General features: G+C 40.6%; 1 protein-coding gene across 1 annotated transcript; it reads right to left on the bottom strand.

Annotated features, from left to right (window-relative positions):
* Positions 1–4,025: 4,025 nt before the first annotated feature.
* Positions 4,026–10,384, bottom strand: rpusd1 (RNA pseudouridine synthase domain containing 1). Its single transcript, XM_005752280.2, has 6 exons — positions 10,278–10,384; positions 8,638–8,861; positions 8,430–8,553; positions 5,889–5,991; positions 5,634–5,735; positions 4,026–5,434 (listed from the first exon to the last, which is right to left on the bottom strand). Exons 2-6 carry the CDS (start codon positions 8,823–8,825, stop codon positions 5,016–5,018), a joined length of 936 nt encoding a protein of 311 aa, XP_005752337.1. The 5' UTR covers positions 8,826–8,861; positions 10,278–10,384; the 3' UTR covers positions 4,026–5,015.
* Between the last annotated feature and the right edge of the window lie 7,327 nt (positions 10,385–17,711).

Here is a 17,711-nt window from a genome sequence, read left to right as displayed (position 1 = left end):
TTAATTTTTGTTAACTTGGAAAATATTTTGCGTTGTTAGCCACAGCATTTAAACCAGTGACGGATGAAGTGAATCACTCATCTCAGCAGCGTTGTGCTGGGAAACACTGTTGCAGACTGAGCATGCTCCCTCATTGTAACAGACTACATGGAAAAAATACTTATGAGCAGCACGATAAATAACCCGAGGTGTTGACCCAGCCTCCAAACTTCCAAGTTTTTAATCCAGTCAAGGATCCGTGGAACCCATCGGATCACCCCTGAGAACCCACTCCCCAACCATCAGCTCCCAAAGGATTTTCCTAGTGCATTTCTACTGTTGTTAGTCCCATTCTGCCTCCCTACTTTCATAAACTGTTAAATGTTAGTTCCTTCATGAGGCGGTGTAGCTGGATGCTGTGGAAATGCAGGTGTACAGGATGGTAACTTGCTTCAGATTGTGTGAGACGGGTCTTTTATATTCCTGCTGCTGCGCTACAGGATACTTTGAAGTGTTTTGCTTAGAAAATCTGATTGAGTTGTCGTGTTCAAGAGCTGGTTTAAAGCACAGCTACCGACCACTGAAGGTTTGCAATGATATCTGTGTTTGTGTAGTTTTGCACTGAAAGACTGCTGTTATTTATTGTACTACTTAGATTGGTATTCAAAGGTACTTTTTCCACCTTTGAAGGTTTGCACTTTGACCTGCTACTGAAGACTTCCCACGAGTGTCCCTATTGGAGCTCTGTATGAATGTAAACAATAGTGTGCCACATATCTTCTTTGCTACCCTGACAACACATTTTTCTTATTGATTGTAATCGTGTCTGTTTGTATTTCTAACACTTCAGTCAGCAGTGTTGTCGATTTCTTTGGGCTTTTATTGTTTTTACCCTTCCAGATGTAAACATTCAAATGTTGCTCTATTTTATGGATAAACCTTTTTGTGAATGAATAAAGTTTTAACTATTATCATACAACTCTTTTGTACATTTAAGAATGAGTCCAGGCACTTTTCTCTTCGAGCTCCGTAGACCAGTGGTTTTCAACTACTGTGCCATAGTAGTACACCAGTGTGCCATCGCAAATTATTTCACTTCAATTAATTGGCCCAAAAGATACATTTTAATAATTACTGCCAATAACCATTGTTGGGCATCTGTGCTTTCACTGCAGTGACTTGTAGTAATTACCACCCACCTGACATGAACGAGTAATTACTAGTCAACTGTTTGCACAAAATACTAGTCCTTAGTTTAGTTCTGTATTATATAAGATGTCCGTCCCAGTCTAAGAGGATCAAATTTCTACGAATGTTTGTCACAGGATCCCAGACACAGAACAGCAGCACATAAACCCTCTGTCCCAAAAATGGACATCAGGGAAGAGCTGGGTCGTATTTGGGAAAGAACGAAGTCAGAAAGGGTGCCTTGCACTCTTGAAGATGTGTTTGTTAATATTTTGGGGGAAACATCCAACCCTCCCACTCCCTTTTCGCCACCTCCTCCTCCTGCTTTCCCTGCTGGACCAGCTGCCCTGCCTCACCCAGCAGCAGGCAGCGTAGAGGATCTGTTACCTACACCCTCCTGGGATCCGCTCCACTTCTGTCTGAGCACCAACGTTCATGTATAGTTGCTCCAATCACCATGCAGCCATCTCATATGTACAGTCAGCCAGGCACAGCTAGCCAAGGACAGGTGAGACACTCAGACAGTTGTCGTTAGATTTTTATTGATAAAGGTGCTTGAACCTGTTGGATGCTTCAGGCTAATGAAAGAAAAACAGTTTAGTTTGCATGTTTCTGTGCTGTTTATCATTATTAGTCTTTGAAATGCTGGACTAAGTGTCAGTATTATGGATTTTTGTCCTTCTCCATCTCTCCACACAATCTACTGTATCCGTTGCCTGTAAAGAACATCCCATCGGCAACAACAGCAGCTGTTCTTCCAGCTCCTCCACCCCACAGCTGCGCTCCAAAGTCAGTTTCTCTGCTACGTTTTCTCACTGATCTGCAGGTATCCATCATTTATCTGCAGATGTGTGTGTGTGAATTATTAAAATCAGCCTCCTTTAATGGTGTCGCCTTACATTCAGTTTCACAGTGTTACTCATGTTTTTAAAGTACTTTCCTCACAGTTGTACACGGTGGTAACACATGCTCTCACTCTGGGTTTTATTCCTGTTGAAGCAGCAAGCATCAAACCAAACAGGGTATAGACCAGGCTTACATTAAGAAGCCCCCAAATGCCTTCATGCTGTACCTTAAAGAGCAGAGGCCAAAGGTCAAAGCAGAGCTAAATATCAGTGACAGTGCAGCTGTGAATGCAGCTGTGGGAGAGAGAGTAAGTGTGTAACTCTGAATATATTTATGCATCTGTTAATGTGCATGTGTACCAGCTGTCCTGTAGTCATGTGTAGTAGCAGTGTGGCTGTGTATACGAGCTGACAGTGTGTTCTTGTGATCTTCTATTCACAGTGGAAGTCGCTCTCAAAGGAGGATCAGAAAATAGATTTTTCTGAATCAGTGTGAAGCTGTCTCCTTGCCCACTCAGCCTCAGTGTCATTCCTCTCACCAGGTAACCTCTTCAAGAAAATCAGACCAACCCTTCTTCTCATGAATTCATCTGCATTATTGGCCTCCTCTGCTGCACCCAATGCACTCCAGACAGAGGCCACCCTCTTCGGGAACATTGAAGAAGATTCTCTATCAATGCTTGAACGTCTTGATCTCCTCCCGGTTACTCCACAATCTCAGCAGCCCTTCTCTTGTCATTCAGATCGTGTTTATGGGGAGTCAGTTAAATTTAGATTTAACTGGCCTTTCTTTAGCACTGCACTTTATAAACTTATGTTACTGAACTGTGTTATCATTTCTGTAAATAAATAAAAAAACAACAAAAGAGGCTTCTTTCAGTTTGTACAGCAGGATGGGAGGGTATAGAAGAACTTGTTCATTACTGATCCTTTGAAGTGGCCCCGCAAAACAGTTTTTTTTTTTTACATTTTCAAACATATACCACACATCTGTCTGTGTCCACTAGGTGTAAGGGAAAAGCTAGATATAAACTAGCTTAAGTCTCAGGCAGTCAGAGGTGTTACTGTTAGGTGGAGCTGCCCCTCACATAAACGCTTTGCAACTATTTTCACTAAAACCTTTTTTTCCCAACTGAGCATATTTGTGAAAGTTAAATGTAATGCAATCAAAGTTCATTTCCATGTGAGCATTGCTAGACACTGATAACAAAAACATAGTGCCAAGTACGTTGCAAGAGCCAAACATCACAAGTGTCCTTAGAAAATCTGGACTGATGACATCTCATAAAGCTGAGAACTGTGAGAAAGATCAGGTAACAAGAAAGATAAAGGTCCAGTCCAACCATCTTCCTGCAGAATCCCTGACTCACTTCCTCCCAGGCTGTGCCTTTATATTTACTTATTTAGGATTTCCATTAGTTGCAACTGATAATAACCATCATTTTCTGTTATTTCAGACACATTGATTGGAATTTGTTTTTTTTAACTTGATGGACAATTGTGTTGGACTAAAAAGAAGGAAGTTTTTAATTACCTCAGCAGCAATTTGTTGGGATACCTTGGGTCCTGGGTCTCATGTGCTTCTAATATTGACATGGACCACCTACCCAAACACTGCTGCAGACCGAGCAAACTCCCAAATACTGACAAATACTGACAGTCCCCAACTACATGCAAAACATACTCATGAGCTGCTCGAGCAACATGACTGAAAACTAAGATGTTGATCCAGCCTCCAAACTTCCAAGATTGAAAGCCAGTCCAGGATCCGTGGAATGCACCAGAACGAGCCTGATCCACTGAGGACGCCACAGCTCGGGGTGTAAGGGCATTTGTGTCACAACACGGTTTTTCACTGATTGAAATTGTGTTGGTTTGCAAATCTAACAATTCAGTCCGCAGTGCTGTTGTTTTTACACTTCTAGATTTCATCTATTACACAACTCTTCATTATATTTGATCAGCAGGATCCAAACATGAAGTGAGGGGGAAAAAACACATCAGGCAGCCAGGTACTTTATTCATTTTATTGGCATGTTCAAACCCTGCTTCTTAATCAAAGTCATAAATATAGCTGATCCCAAGTTTTTAATCATATATACCAGTTTGAAATTCAAATGTTGTTTGTGGTACTTGATGGGATTTTAAGGGGGAAAATCCCCCCAAAATTGTAGAATAATAGTGTGAAAAATAGAAATTTTTCATGCCATTATTAGAAATAGTGGACAGATGAACTTTGTACACCACATCAGTGCTCTGTACACTCACTGGCCACTTTGTTAGATACACCTTGCTAGTACCAGATTGGGCCCATTTTTGCTTGCAAAGCATTAAAATGCTCAGTTTGCATTTCAGCAGGTCTTTCTGTCCATGTTGACGTGCCTAAATGCACTGGGTTGCTGACATGCGATTGGCTGATCCCATATTTGCATTAATGAGCAGCTGAATGGGTGTACCTAACAAAGTGGCAAGTGAGGGTATTTGTACTGGACTAAAACAGACATAAAGCTGTAAAACTGCCCACAAACATTAAAGTCCTGGGTAGGATGCTGAGTAGTGTTTACAGATACAGTATGTTTCATGTGGGACTTCATGAGTGCTTTGTATCATAAATAACCAATCACACGAATTTAAAAACAGTTTTTTTCTGGGAGAAACTAACATCTGCTTTTGTAGTTCAGAAAAAGGCCAATTTCTTATAATGTTGGCACATTAAAATTAAAAAAGCAACAAGGAACTCTTATTAACTTGACCTTGAGCAAGGCACTTGTTTCGCAGCTTGCAGTGGGTATAGTGTGGACATTCCAGTAGTGCAGCATAAACTATGTTCACACATGCCTTTTTGTGATCTTAACTTGTTTGTGAGAACGTAAAGGAGTTAAACCACCAAGATGCAGCTGAAATGAAACAGATGTGGACACTCAAATAAAATGCATGCTCAACATGCACGAGGAGACAGCGAAACCCATGAAAAGTAATAATGATAATAATAGTAATAATAAATCAATCTCCAGCCCATTCACTCAGCCACTGCTGGCACTGTCTCCTCTGCTCCTCACTCTCCTCCTCGGTGCTCTGCTCCTTGCTTCGTTTTCTCCTCTCATCCTCCTCTTCTTTTCTCGCTCTCTCTTGCTCTTCCTTTTTAATCTTCCTGTCCTCCTCCTCCCTGCGGTGTATCAGGGCCTCCACAGTGGCATCTAGTGTCCTTAATGAGCACTGCGGGAGCCACTTGGGATCAACCGCTGGGACAAAAGGGTCTCCGGCAGTGACGCGCAGTGGCTGAGGTTCGAGGGGAATGTGGAGGAGGTGTGCGTGCAGCATCATGCGGTACGGGGAGTTGTCTGTTCCCGAGCTGTAGGTGAAGTCCCCGACAATAGGGTGGCCTAAAGCGCTGCAGTGGACCCTTAACTGGTGGGTTCGACCTGAGAAGAAAAGGAAAATTGAGCGGCAGCGGGAGGGTGACTTTTTAGGAAGTGTTTGCCTCTTTCTACATGAATGTTACAGTAAAAAAAACAAACAAACACAAAAACCCAGGCCTGGCACTGCCATCTTTACATGGAAGCTAAGCTTTCCTCTGCAAGAAGAAAATCTTCATTTCTCCTTTGAAACAAATGCAATTACCAGTGAGAGGCTGCAGCAGCACCTTGGTAACAGGGTCTCCGTCATATAACCCATATTCTAACACTAAGAGCTCGGTCTGGCAAGGCTTGGGGTTCTCACAACCTGACCACAGAAGGAAAGAACAGAATATAATTCAAACAACTGCTGGAAATTAATGATTTACTTTCAACACGATGTCCAGATGGAATAAATGTCAGAGTCTCTACTTATTGTTGTTCACACTCACAAGACTCAAACCAAGCCAAGTTTAAGTACCTTCTGTTCCCTCAACACACATCATATGTGTTTTTCCCTCCGTGGAGTTCTTGCCGATGGAGAAGTCTACAGTGTGTGTCTCTCCTTCGACCGCCCCACGTATCTGGAAAGTAAAAAGTGTATTTTCACTGACACGTGTCTCAGAGCACCCGCACATCCATCATCTGGTTATTGTTCTTTTCTGCAATCCTTGTTAACCTGCTCTCCTTCCTCTCTCATTCATCCCTCGTGCTGATTGGTCAAAGAACAGAAGGTCAGCTCTCTTTCTCTCTCTCTCTGCCTGCTCTACCTTAACTCGGCAGTACTCGTCAGGTCCTATTAATCATTAATTGAGCTGGAAATTTTGGTTCTATTAGTTAGCTTACTCATAATAGTTTAGGGAAATAGCCTGAATCTGATGACCCACACTGTGGCCGGTTCAAGGCCTTCTTCCTCTTTTGTTTTCTTTTGCCAAGCCTGACATCTACCTTAAAATAAAACTGAAACTTTAGTGATTCATCAGGCAGTTACAGTTTCCACTAGAGCAGGGCGATATGACCAAAAATATTTATCACGATATACATTTGAAAATTTGCGATAACGATATAACTGACGATATAATTGACACTAGACAAATTACTTTACAACTCCACAACTTTATTCGTGCAAAAAAAAAAACCCCATCAACGTATTTTCACTTAAACAAGCAGCTGGTTTTTATGTGCATTAAAGTTATATAAAAATTTAACAGTGCAAATGCAAATTCCTTGCTGACAGTTTAACCAGAAGGCATTTCCAGTGGAAATTGGCCGACATATCCTCAGCATAATCATGTATAATATCCACAAAACTTAAAAAGAGGTTATTTTCCACATAAACCTTTCACAATAAAGCTCAAGATCCTGTTGAGACTTTTCAAAATAAACTGAATCAAGTGAAACAGTATGCCGAGTATTTACGGGTGAGAATTAAAAAAGAGCCGTCAGGTGCTAAAAAATAAACCTTAGACTCAAACGTTAGAACAGGCTTTTCCCTGCAGTACACTGTTTAATAAATACTCACAAAGAAAACGGCAGCCGTTACAACTTATGTCTAAATGTATCGTTTCATGCATCGGTTAAAACACTCAATTCCAGGTACACGACGCCCAGCTGGAAACACTTCACGCAAGTCGAGCTGCCCGAGATTCACAGAATTTACAGAAAATGTAAAATTTTTGTGATTTATATCGTTATGGGACGATAGATGTCTTATATCGGGATATGAGATTTTGGTCATATCGCACAGCCCTACTATTATGTTGAAGCACAGTACGTATCACTCCGCGAGGCTCCAGCCTACGATAGACGTCATGCTCTGACGGTGCGGGTTTGTAGCTTAGCACAGTCTTACTAAAACATTTGACAGATTTTTGAGCGCCGTGTACATAAAATCATTTCGAGGTCAGTAAACACAACCAGAATTCATACATAAAGCACACGGGATTATAAGGGGCACTGTCGATTTTCAGAAAAATCAAAGGATTGATTTTAAGTGTGCCGTATTTTCCAAAAAAACACGGTAATAACGACGGCCCGCTAGCACGCTCTACCAAAAATAGTGCTTTGTTGTGTATCTGACGGACGAAAGGTAAACCAGTTCCACACCACTGAAGTTGCAGCAATTTTACAAACCAGTTCTGGTTCATCCATTTAATTCAACGATCGGCTTTCACCCTTCTCATTCTCCGTCGCCGCCATGCTTTTTCCGCCATGTGCGTATGAAAACAAAGGCACTGCGCATGCACGTTTTACCCATATTCTATCGCGATATTTCATTTTCTTATCGTTGCCCAACATTATACCGGTGTTACAGTGAACGGTATGATATGGCCCAGCCCTATCACTTCAGATAATGATCGCTGGCATCATTTCTTAAGCCTCAGAAAAAAAAAAAATCTTAACTGTTCTGTTTGATTCCTCTCTTAAATTAGACGCACAGATCAGAGCAGCTGTTAAGCCATTTCTTTCTAATTCTGAACTAGAAAAAGTCATTCATGTTTTTATTACATCCAGATTGGATTACTGCAAAACACTTATAACACAACTGCAGCTCTTTCAAAATGCAACTGCTAGACCCCTGACAGGCACACAGAAGCGTGATCATCTTCTTAAATCGTTGCACTGGCTTCCTGTGAAGTACAGGATCAATTTTAAAATATTCTTCCTCACATATAAGTGCTTACATGAGCTCGTTTTAATTTATCCAGCAGATCTTGTACATTTCTATGTCCCATGCGCCATCTGACTTACTGTATCCTTATCTCTTTTACTCTTATTATATTATTTCCTGTTATCTTTTTTTTTTTTACTCTATAAAAATAGAGTAAAAATTTATCAAATTCTGAAAGATAAAAAATATTTTATCTTTGTCAGTAATTATGCTATGGATTAAGGGACTCTAACAGCAAAAAACAACAACAAACAAACAAACAAACAAACCAAAAAACGCTTAAAAACTCATTAAATTCATTAAAGTGTCAGAACACAATTGCATGTGTTTCACTGTATTTGCAGCCCATACCAGAGCGAGGTAGAATTTGGTCACGGTGCGGTCCTTGAAGCAGCGGTAAGCCCGGCCAGCGGCAGCTTTATTCAGGGCAACACAAAGAGCTCCACTTGTGGAGAAATCCAACTGATGACAGAACCTTGTGAGAGACGAGGAAAACAATAAGACTACTCCTGCTACCAAGAACATCTGACAAGTGCAGAGGAAGTAAAGGGATTCTGACCGAAATCCATAGTAGGTGCGTGGGTCAGCCAGCTGAGGGAAGCGGTGGCGAAGCTGTGCCTGTACGGTGTTCTTCTCGTACCACATCTTGCTGTCGATGCGGATGTCCCAGTGTTTGTCCACCACGATGTAGTCATCACTGTGATACAGTACACGCAGGCTCTCCAGGCTAGCGGGCTCCGTGCTCATCGTGTGCAGTGATTAACTGGCACAAGCGCTGCAGGCCTGCAGGGACAAAGTCGCTGTCGTGACACATTTCACTGAGGGTTTATTTGAAGTACAGTACTAAAGACTTTCCTCTCACCAGTATAAAAAAAACCCTCATAGCTGCCACTTATATTAATTCAACAGTCAATAAATTATAGAGCATAAAACTTGATTAGTATAAACTAGCAGGCAGTGGAATGAAACCTTGCATGTTTGGGTCTTGCACAAGTGTTTCTCACAACTTTCTTTGATTTCTGCTTTAATCTCATTTAACTCGGAATAAATGGATTTTAAGTTTTTTGTTGTTACATTATGCATACTTGTGCTTGCAGGTGCAAAGCATAAGTACCAGCATAGATATGCAACATAGCTGTGCTCGTGCAGCACTTTTCTAGGCTTACTGATCACTCAAAGGTCTTCTAACATCTTAAGTACACATTCATACAGCACATTATCTTGACATGCATGTTTCTGGACTGTGGAAGGAAGCTTGAGGACCTGATGGAAACTCAGTCCAGGTACCTCTAGAGCTGGTCAAGCATACAAACTCCATGCAGAACAGCCCTGCAGGAGTTAAACCAGAAACCTTGCTCTGATGCAACAGTGCTCATCAACCTACTACCATGCTCGTGTCTGTGTCAAGGTACAATCTCTCAAGGCACCCTATGTTTGAACTCCTTATGTGCAAAATTATGGTGTTTTACTATTACACTGTTTGAAGAGTCCTCCACGATCCTTTAAAAACCAGCAGGTGCCTGTCTCTCTGGGAAACTGGGCAGATGTGACAGTTCTCATGACTGAATCAAGCTTCTGCCTTCACCTCTGTCAGCGCTCTCCCATAAGAAATACACACAGACCTGACATGTACGGTTTTCCAGGTTTAGATCTGAAATTCATCTGAAAAGAAACAGCTCAATTTTGACCCTGAATAGCCTCGGTGTACAACAATATTTTTGGGATTCAACCTTCATTTTGCGTATTTTGTGTAACTTTCGGAAAATGCGTCGAATTTCAGGGTAAAACAATAACATTCATGTTTAATTATTTATTATTACTGCTGTCAAATAAAAAAAAAAAGATCAGATTTGACCCAGAATGGAGGAGTTAAAAGGTCGAAAGGTCCTGAACGTTTATGTAGTTTCAAAAAAGCCTCCAGAGCCTCAACCGCAGTGCGCCAAACCATCTTTACGGCTGTGAGGAGAACAGACCGGTGGCCGTAGCCTGTCTTATATTTGAGGACGTTTCCTTGGCCGTGAGAGCATCCCATCCACCTGCGCGTGTGGCAGTAAATCATGCGCCCACTGGTTTGCTAACTAGTGGTTTGCTATTAGCATAAGACAACTAACCTGTGTTGTATGATAAAATATGTTTTCTGAATAGGAAAGCCCGGTTATAGGGCTTTCTTATCATAGTTAATATAACCGGAAAACTTACCGTTAATAAGGACCCAAAAAGTGATAAATGTTTTCAACAGATGTAAACATAGCCGCTTGTGACGCACTGCACTGCGCATGCGCTTCATCTTCTTCGTGCGTGTTTTGGGTCGTCAAACTAGCTTAAAATGTGCACAGCGCCACCACCCGTGTATGACGGTGTTTATTTCACCATACATGAACGATTTACGTTTACAAACATTCTATGATTCACCTCGTTGCTGGTTTACTTTGTTCAAGGATTAAAAGTCTCCAGTATTGTGCAATAGTCTTGAACCGCCCCTTAGTTCTTCATATTTTGCTTGGAACATTTGAAATAGGAGACCTTTTAAAACATACAGAGAAATACAGTATACGAGATATGTATCAGTTTATACAATTGTAACAAGCGTGAAACTCCATATTTGATAATACCACCTTTATTATTCAACACAGTTTTAACTGTCTTAGGCAGGGTTCTTGTAATTTCTTTAAGTAGTCTTCAGGAATAGTTCTCCAGGCTTCTTGAAGGACATTCAAAGCGCTTCTTTGAATGTTTTTGCCTTTTGTTCTGTTCTCTATCAAGATGATCACACAATCCTTCAATAATGTTGAAGTCCAGGCTCTGGGGAGGAAAATCCATGACTGATAGTGTTCGACTGTGTGTTTTTTCTATCCAGGTATGCCTTTACCGCACAGTATGTGTGTTTGCGATCATTGTCATGCTGAAAGATGAAGCTGTTGCCAATCAGATGCTTTCCAGATGGATGCGTGGTGGATCAATATCTGACCATACGTTTCTGTGTTCATAATTTCAACAAGATCCTGTAGATACTGCCTGTTGTTACTCTCTCCTGACCTACATATTGAACCAAAGATTTCCAGTTTGGATTCATCACTCCTTCAGACCTGCTGTCTTTCAGTCCAGTCCAGTGTGCTGGGTTTTTACCTCAGACTTTTTCCCCTGTTTCGCTTCTTTAAAAATGGCTTCTTTATAGCCACCCTTCTAATAGAGACCATTTATGGTGAGGCTTCAGTGAACAGTAGATGGCTCAAGTGAACAGACAGATTTCTCAGGTCACGAATCAGGTCTGAATGTCTTTCTATTTCCTAAGAACATGACTTTCAAATACAGTTCAGCTGGCGCAGATATTTTTTAGAAGCCCGCTGTTGCTTTTCTCATCCGTCACTTGTCCACTTTCCTCAAATTTATCAAGGATCCACTGCACATATGGCCAGGATATGTCAAGTTTTCAGCTAACAGCTCTTTGTGAATCAGCTTTTTGGGGCAAAAATAATATTTTATTCCTGTCAAATTGTGTTATCGTTGGTATTTTTCTAAGAATCAAATACAGAGGTGGGAACAAATTATGTGTTGTGCACAAACATTTTTCTTGTAAAACAAAGGGGGCCCTAGCAAAAAAAGTTTTGGAACCATTGCCTTAATAAATGATAAGAAAGTCTGGAAGTAAAATAAATTATAAAGAAATCAGGAATAGCTCAAGATGTCTGCACAAAGAGTAGAGAGAATGAATGGGAAATACTTGTCCTTCATCAGAGGATTTAAAGATGTGGTATTTTAGATAAAGCATCTATATTATTTATAGGCACGCTATTGGTTCACCTGTGATTTTATTGCCAAGCCAAGCGAAGAGAGTGAGGAAGAAGCTTCCTGATGTTTGGTTTTTAGCCCTATGACAACTGTATTGAAAACTTTGAACAGTTACAAATCAAACAGCTTGTCATCTGGACTGGAGTGAGCGGATTATGTTTATTGCATTTGTCTCATTTTATTATTTATTTATTGCCCTGTGGTACCGTTTCAGGTCAGTCCACAGTTACTGTGATGTTCATAATCCCTCACCTTCACCTCGGGACTTTAATCTGATGGGTCCATGTGACAATCCAGTATTGTGAGCATGTGGTAGCTGAGGTAATGAAATGCCACGTTTTGTTTATGCGTTTTGTTCAAGTCTGCCCCGGCACATCCAGGGGCATTGGAGGGCACCTGAGCAAGGACGTGCGAGAGGACGAAGACAAAGGGCTCAGATTCAGAGATGGGGTGAAGAAAACGTTTCTCCATCTTGTCACGCTTTGACCTCCTCACGGGTCCAAAGCTAATATAGTAGGTGAAGACTCTTTGGAACATTACGTGCTGAAACACATTGGTTGAATAAAGCACAGGCTCTTCCAGAGAGTAATCCCTGAACGCAGACAGGTAATAATGTGTGTTGAGCTAAGAGGATGAAGACTTATTATATAATTGGTGTGTGCGTTGAGTCAAATGCTGGAGAATTGGATACAGTCGTGCTGCTGTGATGCTGTTTTTCTGGTTATTGTTTCGTAACATGTCATAGCAGATCATGCACTCCGATAAGAAGGCACACATGCTTACACACAGATGCACGTGGCACTAACACAAAGGCTTCAGTCAGATAGAGGATGAGCTGGCAGATACTGTGCAGGAGGCAAGCATCAATACTGATATTGTAAGAGGAAGTTTTTCAGCATCCTTACTGTGGATTGTGTGAAAAAAGATATCTAAAGATTCCTTGTTGCTCTGGATTTGCTTGATTTCTAACCAGCTTTCTCTATCTTGGATGTATTTTTTCTTTTTAGAACTGTTTTGATCTTTTCTGCACCACTTTGAGTTTGGTGCAAAAGTCTTTGCCGGCCATAATACGAACATTTTTACAGGTCTTTTCTCAAACTGTTTTTTTTTCTTTTTGCCCAGAGACGTGACAAGGCAGGCTGTCTAGATACCGTTTATTTTATATCATTTGGATAAAGCGTGAAGGACACAGCTTATATAAGCGGTATTCATTTTTTTCCAACTCTGAAAGGTGTAATTTTTCTGACCTTGCATTTATTTCTGTAGGATTACTTTCTGAGACTGCCGTGAGTATTTTAAGCCGCCTCTCCACCATGCATAATAAGTCATTTTTGCAGGCTCGCTGTGATGAGCCTATAATTACGTCAGACTGGGGTCTCCTTTTGCTGCTGGCTCTGCTGCTGCTGGCGCTGGTCTACTCCTTCCTCTACCTGCCTGCCTCCGCCCAGCGAGCCCTGCTAGAGCAGGCCCTCAGCAGCAACAACACCACCACCGCCGTGACTGACTGATTCAGGGATGAACCGTGACAGAAGCTTCACAAATGGATAAGCAGACAAGCGAGGCCATCTTACATATGTAAATAGTGTGGACTGTACTGCTTGTCATTTTGCCCAAAAAAAATCAAGAAGCAGTAAAGTGTCAGTAAGGAAACAGAGACATGGATACTTGAAGATGGATTTAAAGTGCGTTTAGACTTGGAGGGGTTTGTAATGAGCCATTTAGCGCCTCTGTGTTTCAGAGAAGAAGAAAAAAAGTATGTAGCTGTGTTGAAGCACTGTACTTTCTGGAGGTCCTACTGGCCATGTTGTTCCCTCTATGTATATTAAAAATGGTATCAGGCATGTGTTCCTGTGCTTCTTTTTTTTCTCTTTAAACTTTGCCATGTGTTTTCAAGATCAATTGATAATAAAATGATATGCAAATAATGCAATGCGCTAAATCTGAACAAAAAAGGCTGTTTTGTTCTAATTTCCCAACCCTGTTATAGTCCTGTGAAAATGAGTTTCACACCCTTAATGTTTTTGTAGAAATTAAGGAGTAAGTAGGAACCAGGTGCTGCTAATAACATGCACTTGATTCACAGATCATCAGGAAGTGTGAGAAACTCTGAACGGAGAAGCTTTGGCAGTTTGCTGGTCTGGACCATTGACAATTCCACAATCTTCCAAAGAGTGTCCCAGCAAATTCCTCCCAAGGTCAGACTGTGAAATGTTGGAGGAACCTGCAAAAAATCCAACAGCTATATCTCTGCCGGCCACAGTTAGCATATAAAAGTTCATGACAGTATAATTAGATAAAGAATGAACAAATGTGGCGTGTTTGGAAGTGTTGCCAGGAGAAAGCTCCAATAAAATCAACATTTTAGCTTGACTTATGTTTGCAAAGTTACATCTGAACAAACCGCAATACTTCTGGAACAATGTCCTTTAGGCAAACGACACTAAAGTGAAGATGTTTGGCCATAAAGAACAGCACCATGTTTGGAAAAAATCAACACGATCGCGTGAAAATACATGAGCGTGTCACGAGAACAACTTAGTTACCTGCTATTCAATTTCTGCAAAGCAGACTTGGGTTTAAGACAAACAAAAAGCTCGGTTTGAATTACCTTTATTAAAAGATACAGGATACTAGATTTGACACCAATATTTAAAGATGCAGCACTTGATTGTTACAGGCTGAGGCATCAGATCCAGAAAACTTTTTTTTTTCCTTTCTGCTATCTGTGCCTTACAAATGGTTCCCGTAAATACTGTATCCGCAGTATACGACCACTACTGACATCTGGATATCGCATCGCTAATATTTTTTTTTCTTTTAATCACATTAAATCCTTAAAAAAAGAAAGAGAGAATCTTGCTAAACCATGCAACACCCAACAAGCCAACATTTACAGTTAGTCTTAGACCACGATGATTCACTCAAATGGTACTTCAGAGTTCAATATGTTCAGCTACAATGAAAATATCATATCCAAAGACTTGACACAATAATGATAGTACATATTTTTTAAGGGACACCAGTTTATCCCTTGATTTACTGCTCTCACATTCAAGCTCGAAAGCTGAATATTATTCACATCTTACGTCCTTGGTATAAGAGAGAGGTTTAGAAAGGTTTAATTTAGTTCATAAGCGTATCAAATCCTTAAGGACTTACATGCATCTCTTTCTACAATATACACAGTTCAGTTCCAGTCGTTCATTGGTCTGCTCCTTCAAATAAAACATGCCACAAAGTCTCGCGAGAACTGGCGCTTCGATAGCAAACACAAAAGTTAAAACACAGCATGTGTATGAAAAACGAAGGCAAAAAGGTCGGGCCTTTTTAGTTGGAGTGTAATCTGGGTTTAGGAGAGATGACGCACCATTATGAGGGGAAGAGAGAATATGTGAAAAGTTATTATAATCAATAACAGAAAACAGAAAAAAACATATGAGAAAACAGAAAACGGAGATGTTAAGAAAGACAGCAAATACAGTCTCAGTGAATCTAAATTATCTAAATGCACCTAATTAAAATGTATCCTATTTTGCTGCCACAGTCTCTCACTCCAAGTAATGCCCTGTGGGTTTCTAAGTGTATGATGCCAGTTCAGAGGCACAATTACGTTTGCTGTATGTTGGGAGCAGGTACGGCTGTGACACCTGTTGTTTCAGTATCTTTAAAATCACGAAATTTTGGACCTACAGTTCCTAAACTTTGATACAAAGTACCCACATTTGTTCACGACAAATAGCGCCAATTTACATTTGTGCAAGATTATTACAGATGTTTAAGGGTGATGCTAAATATGTGCTGTTCTTACTTTCTTTTCTCCTACTCCCAACTGGTCCTGGTGGATGGCTGCATTAACAGGAAGAAACCTCCGGCAGAGGTTTCTTCCCGTTAATGCAGCCATCCTCCTTTCTCCCCACCATAGCCAACTGTTCAAAGATCTATATTTGTGAGTGTTTGATGTTATATTTTACTGAGCTATCATTGGGAACATTTTTCAGCTAAATGAGAAAAAACTGAGCACATTGTCTGTCACATGTGCTAATTCTGCTCTGGTCTCTACAGGCTAATCTGCCATAAGCTAACCTTTAAAGGTATTTAATTATTAATTTAATAATGATTTGAAACTGAATTGTCCCTTTTTAACTTTGTTGGCTGCATTTAAAAAACATTTGCAGGTACACCACAGGCGATCTGTCTTTCAGTTCCCCAGGCTTTTTCTTTAAAATGATTAAAAACCAACAGTGTTCTTTTTTTAAAAGATGTAATAGATTGGCAATGCTATTTTCTAACCCACCCTATCCCTGGTAGCAATTACAAATAACATTAGACTTATAAATAGTGTTTATCTGTTAAAACCTCTAATTTTATCTCTAATTGTATGTGCACTAAAAATTGTGTTGGTCCCAAAAAATTAAAAAAAATAAAACTTGAAAGAAAGAAAGAAAGAAAGAAAGAAAGAAAGAAAGAATGTTACTACCTAAAAATCTCTTATCCTTAAAGCTTACAATGTTAAACACCGAACACCGAAATTTCCCATCCGTGGGATAATAAAGGTTTATTCTATTCTATTAAATCAGGGATGGACAGGGTAAACAATGATCTTGTCCCTCACTGGTATATAACACTGTTATAACCCGCATGTTATAAGCACACCTATTCTCTCCCACCCAGTGACACCCAGACATCAGCCGCTGTATTACTTAGAAACAGATGAAAACTCTAAACTGGTTCTGAGTTGTTTATATTTCTGTAGTTGCTTCTCAACCATTTGCAGCAGAAATGTGAGATACAATCTTGAAGTGTAAGTCTCCCTAATTTTAAGGAGGAAAGTGTACCACAGGTGCACTTTGTGACTTTGAGGTTTTTTCAGCTAATCTGATGCTTAATTGCCTCGATGAGCTGTCCCTGCTGCCGAGTTCACTCTGTGAATGGACCAAACAACCTTTCCTGTCACCGGCATGTGCCTGCCCCTCTCATCTTCTTTTGTCTGTATCTCTGCTTTTTAAACCTGAAATGCTCTGATGTGTGAATCCGAAATCTCTCCTGCTGGTTCTGCAGGAGGTTTCTTCCCGTTAAAAGTGAGTTTCTTCTTCCCCACTGTGGCCAAGTGCTTGCTCATAGGGGTTGTTTAATTGGTGTGATTTTCTTTCTAATATTGTAGTGTCTTTACCTCACACTATACAGTACTTAGAGGCGACTGTTGTTGTGATGTTGCTATAAAAGAAAACCTGTTCTAATGTTTGCTGCAAGCTGTTCAGGACATCTTGTCCCAGTTAACTCTATAATGATAAAATAAAAAAGAATAAATCCACCTTACTTACTGGACACAACAGCAGTCTCTGGAGTTTGTTTCCCTTCAGCTATAAAAATGATTTTGCCATGTTTATATTTTATTGGATTTGTGCCTTGAACGGATTAAACACCCTTTCATTACTTGCCTACACACGCCATGAGGAAGGAACTGAAAGCAAGCGGAAAGGGAGATTTCAGCATGTGGTTAACTCTGAACAATAGCAGAGAAAGAGGGCATTCTCTTTTCTAAAAGTCTCAGTCACTCGTGGTTTTCTGGAGGCCTGCATGTAGTGCACTAAACAGAAAAGGAGGGAAAAGGTGGAAGAGGAGAGTTAGAAAACTTCTTGTTTTGGCCACTGCAAGGTAGCTCTCATGAAATGTGGCGGAAGATGACAGAGACAAGAGGGGATGAAGAATAGACGTGAAAGAAGGAAAGAGAGCAGAATTATTACTCTCTCTCTAACACACACACACAGACTCTCTCTCTCTCTCTCTCTCTCTCACACACACACACACACACACACACACACACACACACACACACACACACAC

Source organism: Pundamilia nyererei, unplaced genomic scaffold (genome assembly GCF_000239375.1).
Source record: "Pundamilia nyererei isolate P.nyererei 1_Seehausen unplaced genomic scaffold, PunNye1.0 scaffold00350, whole genome shotgun sequence".
Lineage (NCBI taxonomy): Eukaryota > Metazoa > Chordata > Actinopteri > Cichliformes > Cichlidae > Pundamilia > Pundamilia nyererei.
Note: the sequence above shows the minus strand (reverse complement) of the source record. Positions and strands in the feature narration are given on the sequence as shown.

Excerpts from the sequence above, each read along its gene's own strand:
- rpusd1 (XM_005752280.2), bottom strand. The coding sequence starts at position 8,825 with ATGAGCACGGAGCCCGCTAGCCTGGAGAGCCTGCGTGTACTGTATCAC. Across the intron at positions 8,554-8,637 it reads CGCACCTACTATGGATTTCG|GTTCTGTCATCAGTTGGATT; the intron begins GTCAGAATCCCT and ends GTCTCTCACAAG. Across the intron at positions 5,992-8,429 it reads CCAAATTCTACCTCGCTCTG|ATACGTGGGGCGGTCGAAGG; the intron begins GTATGGGCTGCA and ends TTTACTTTCCAG.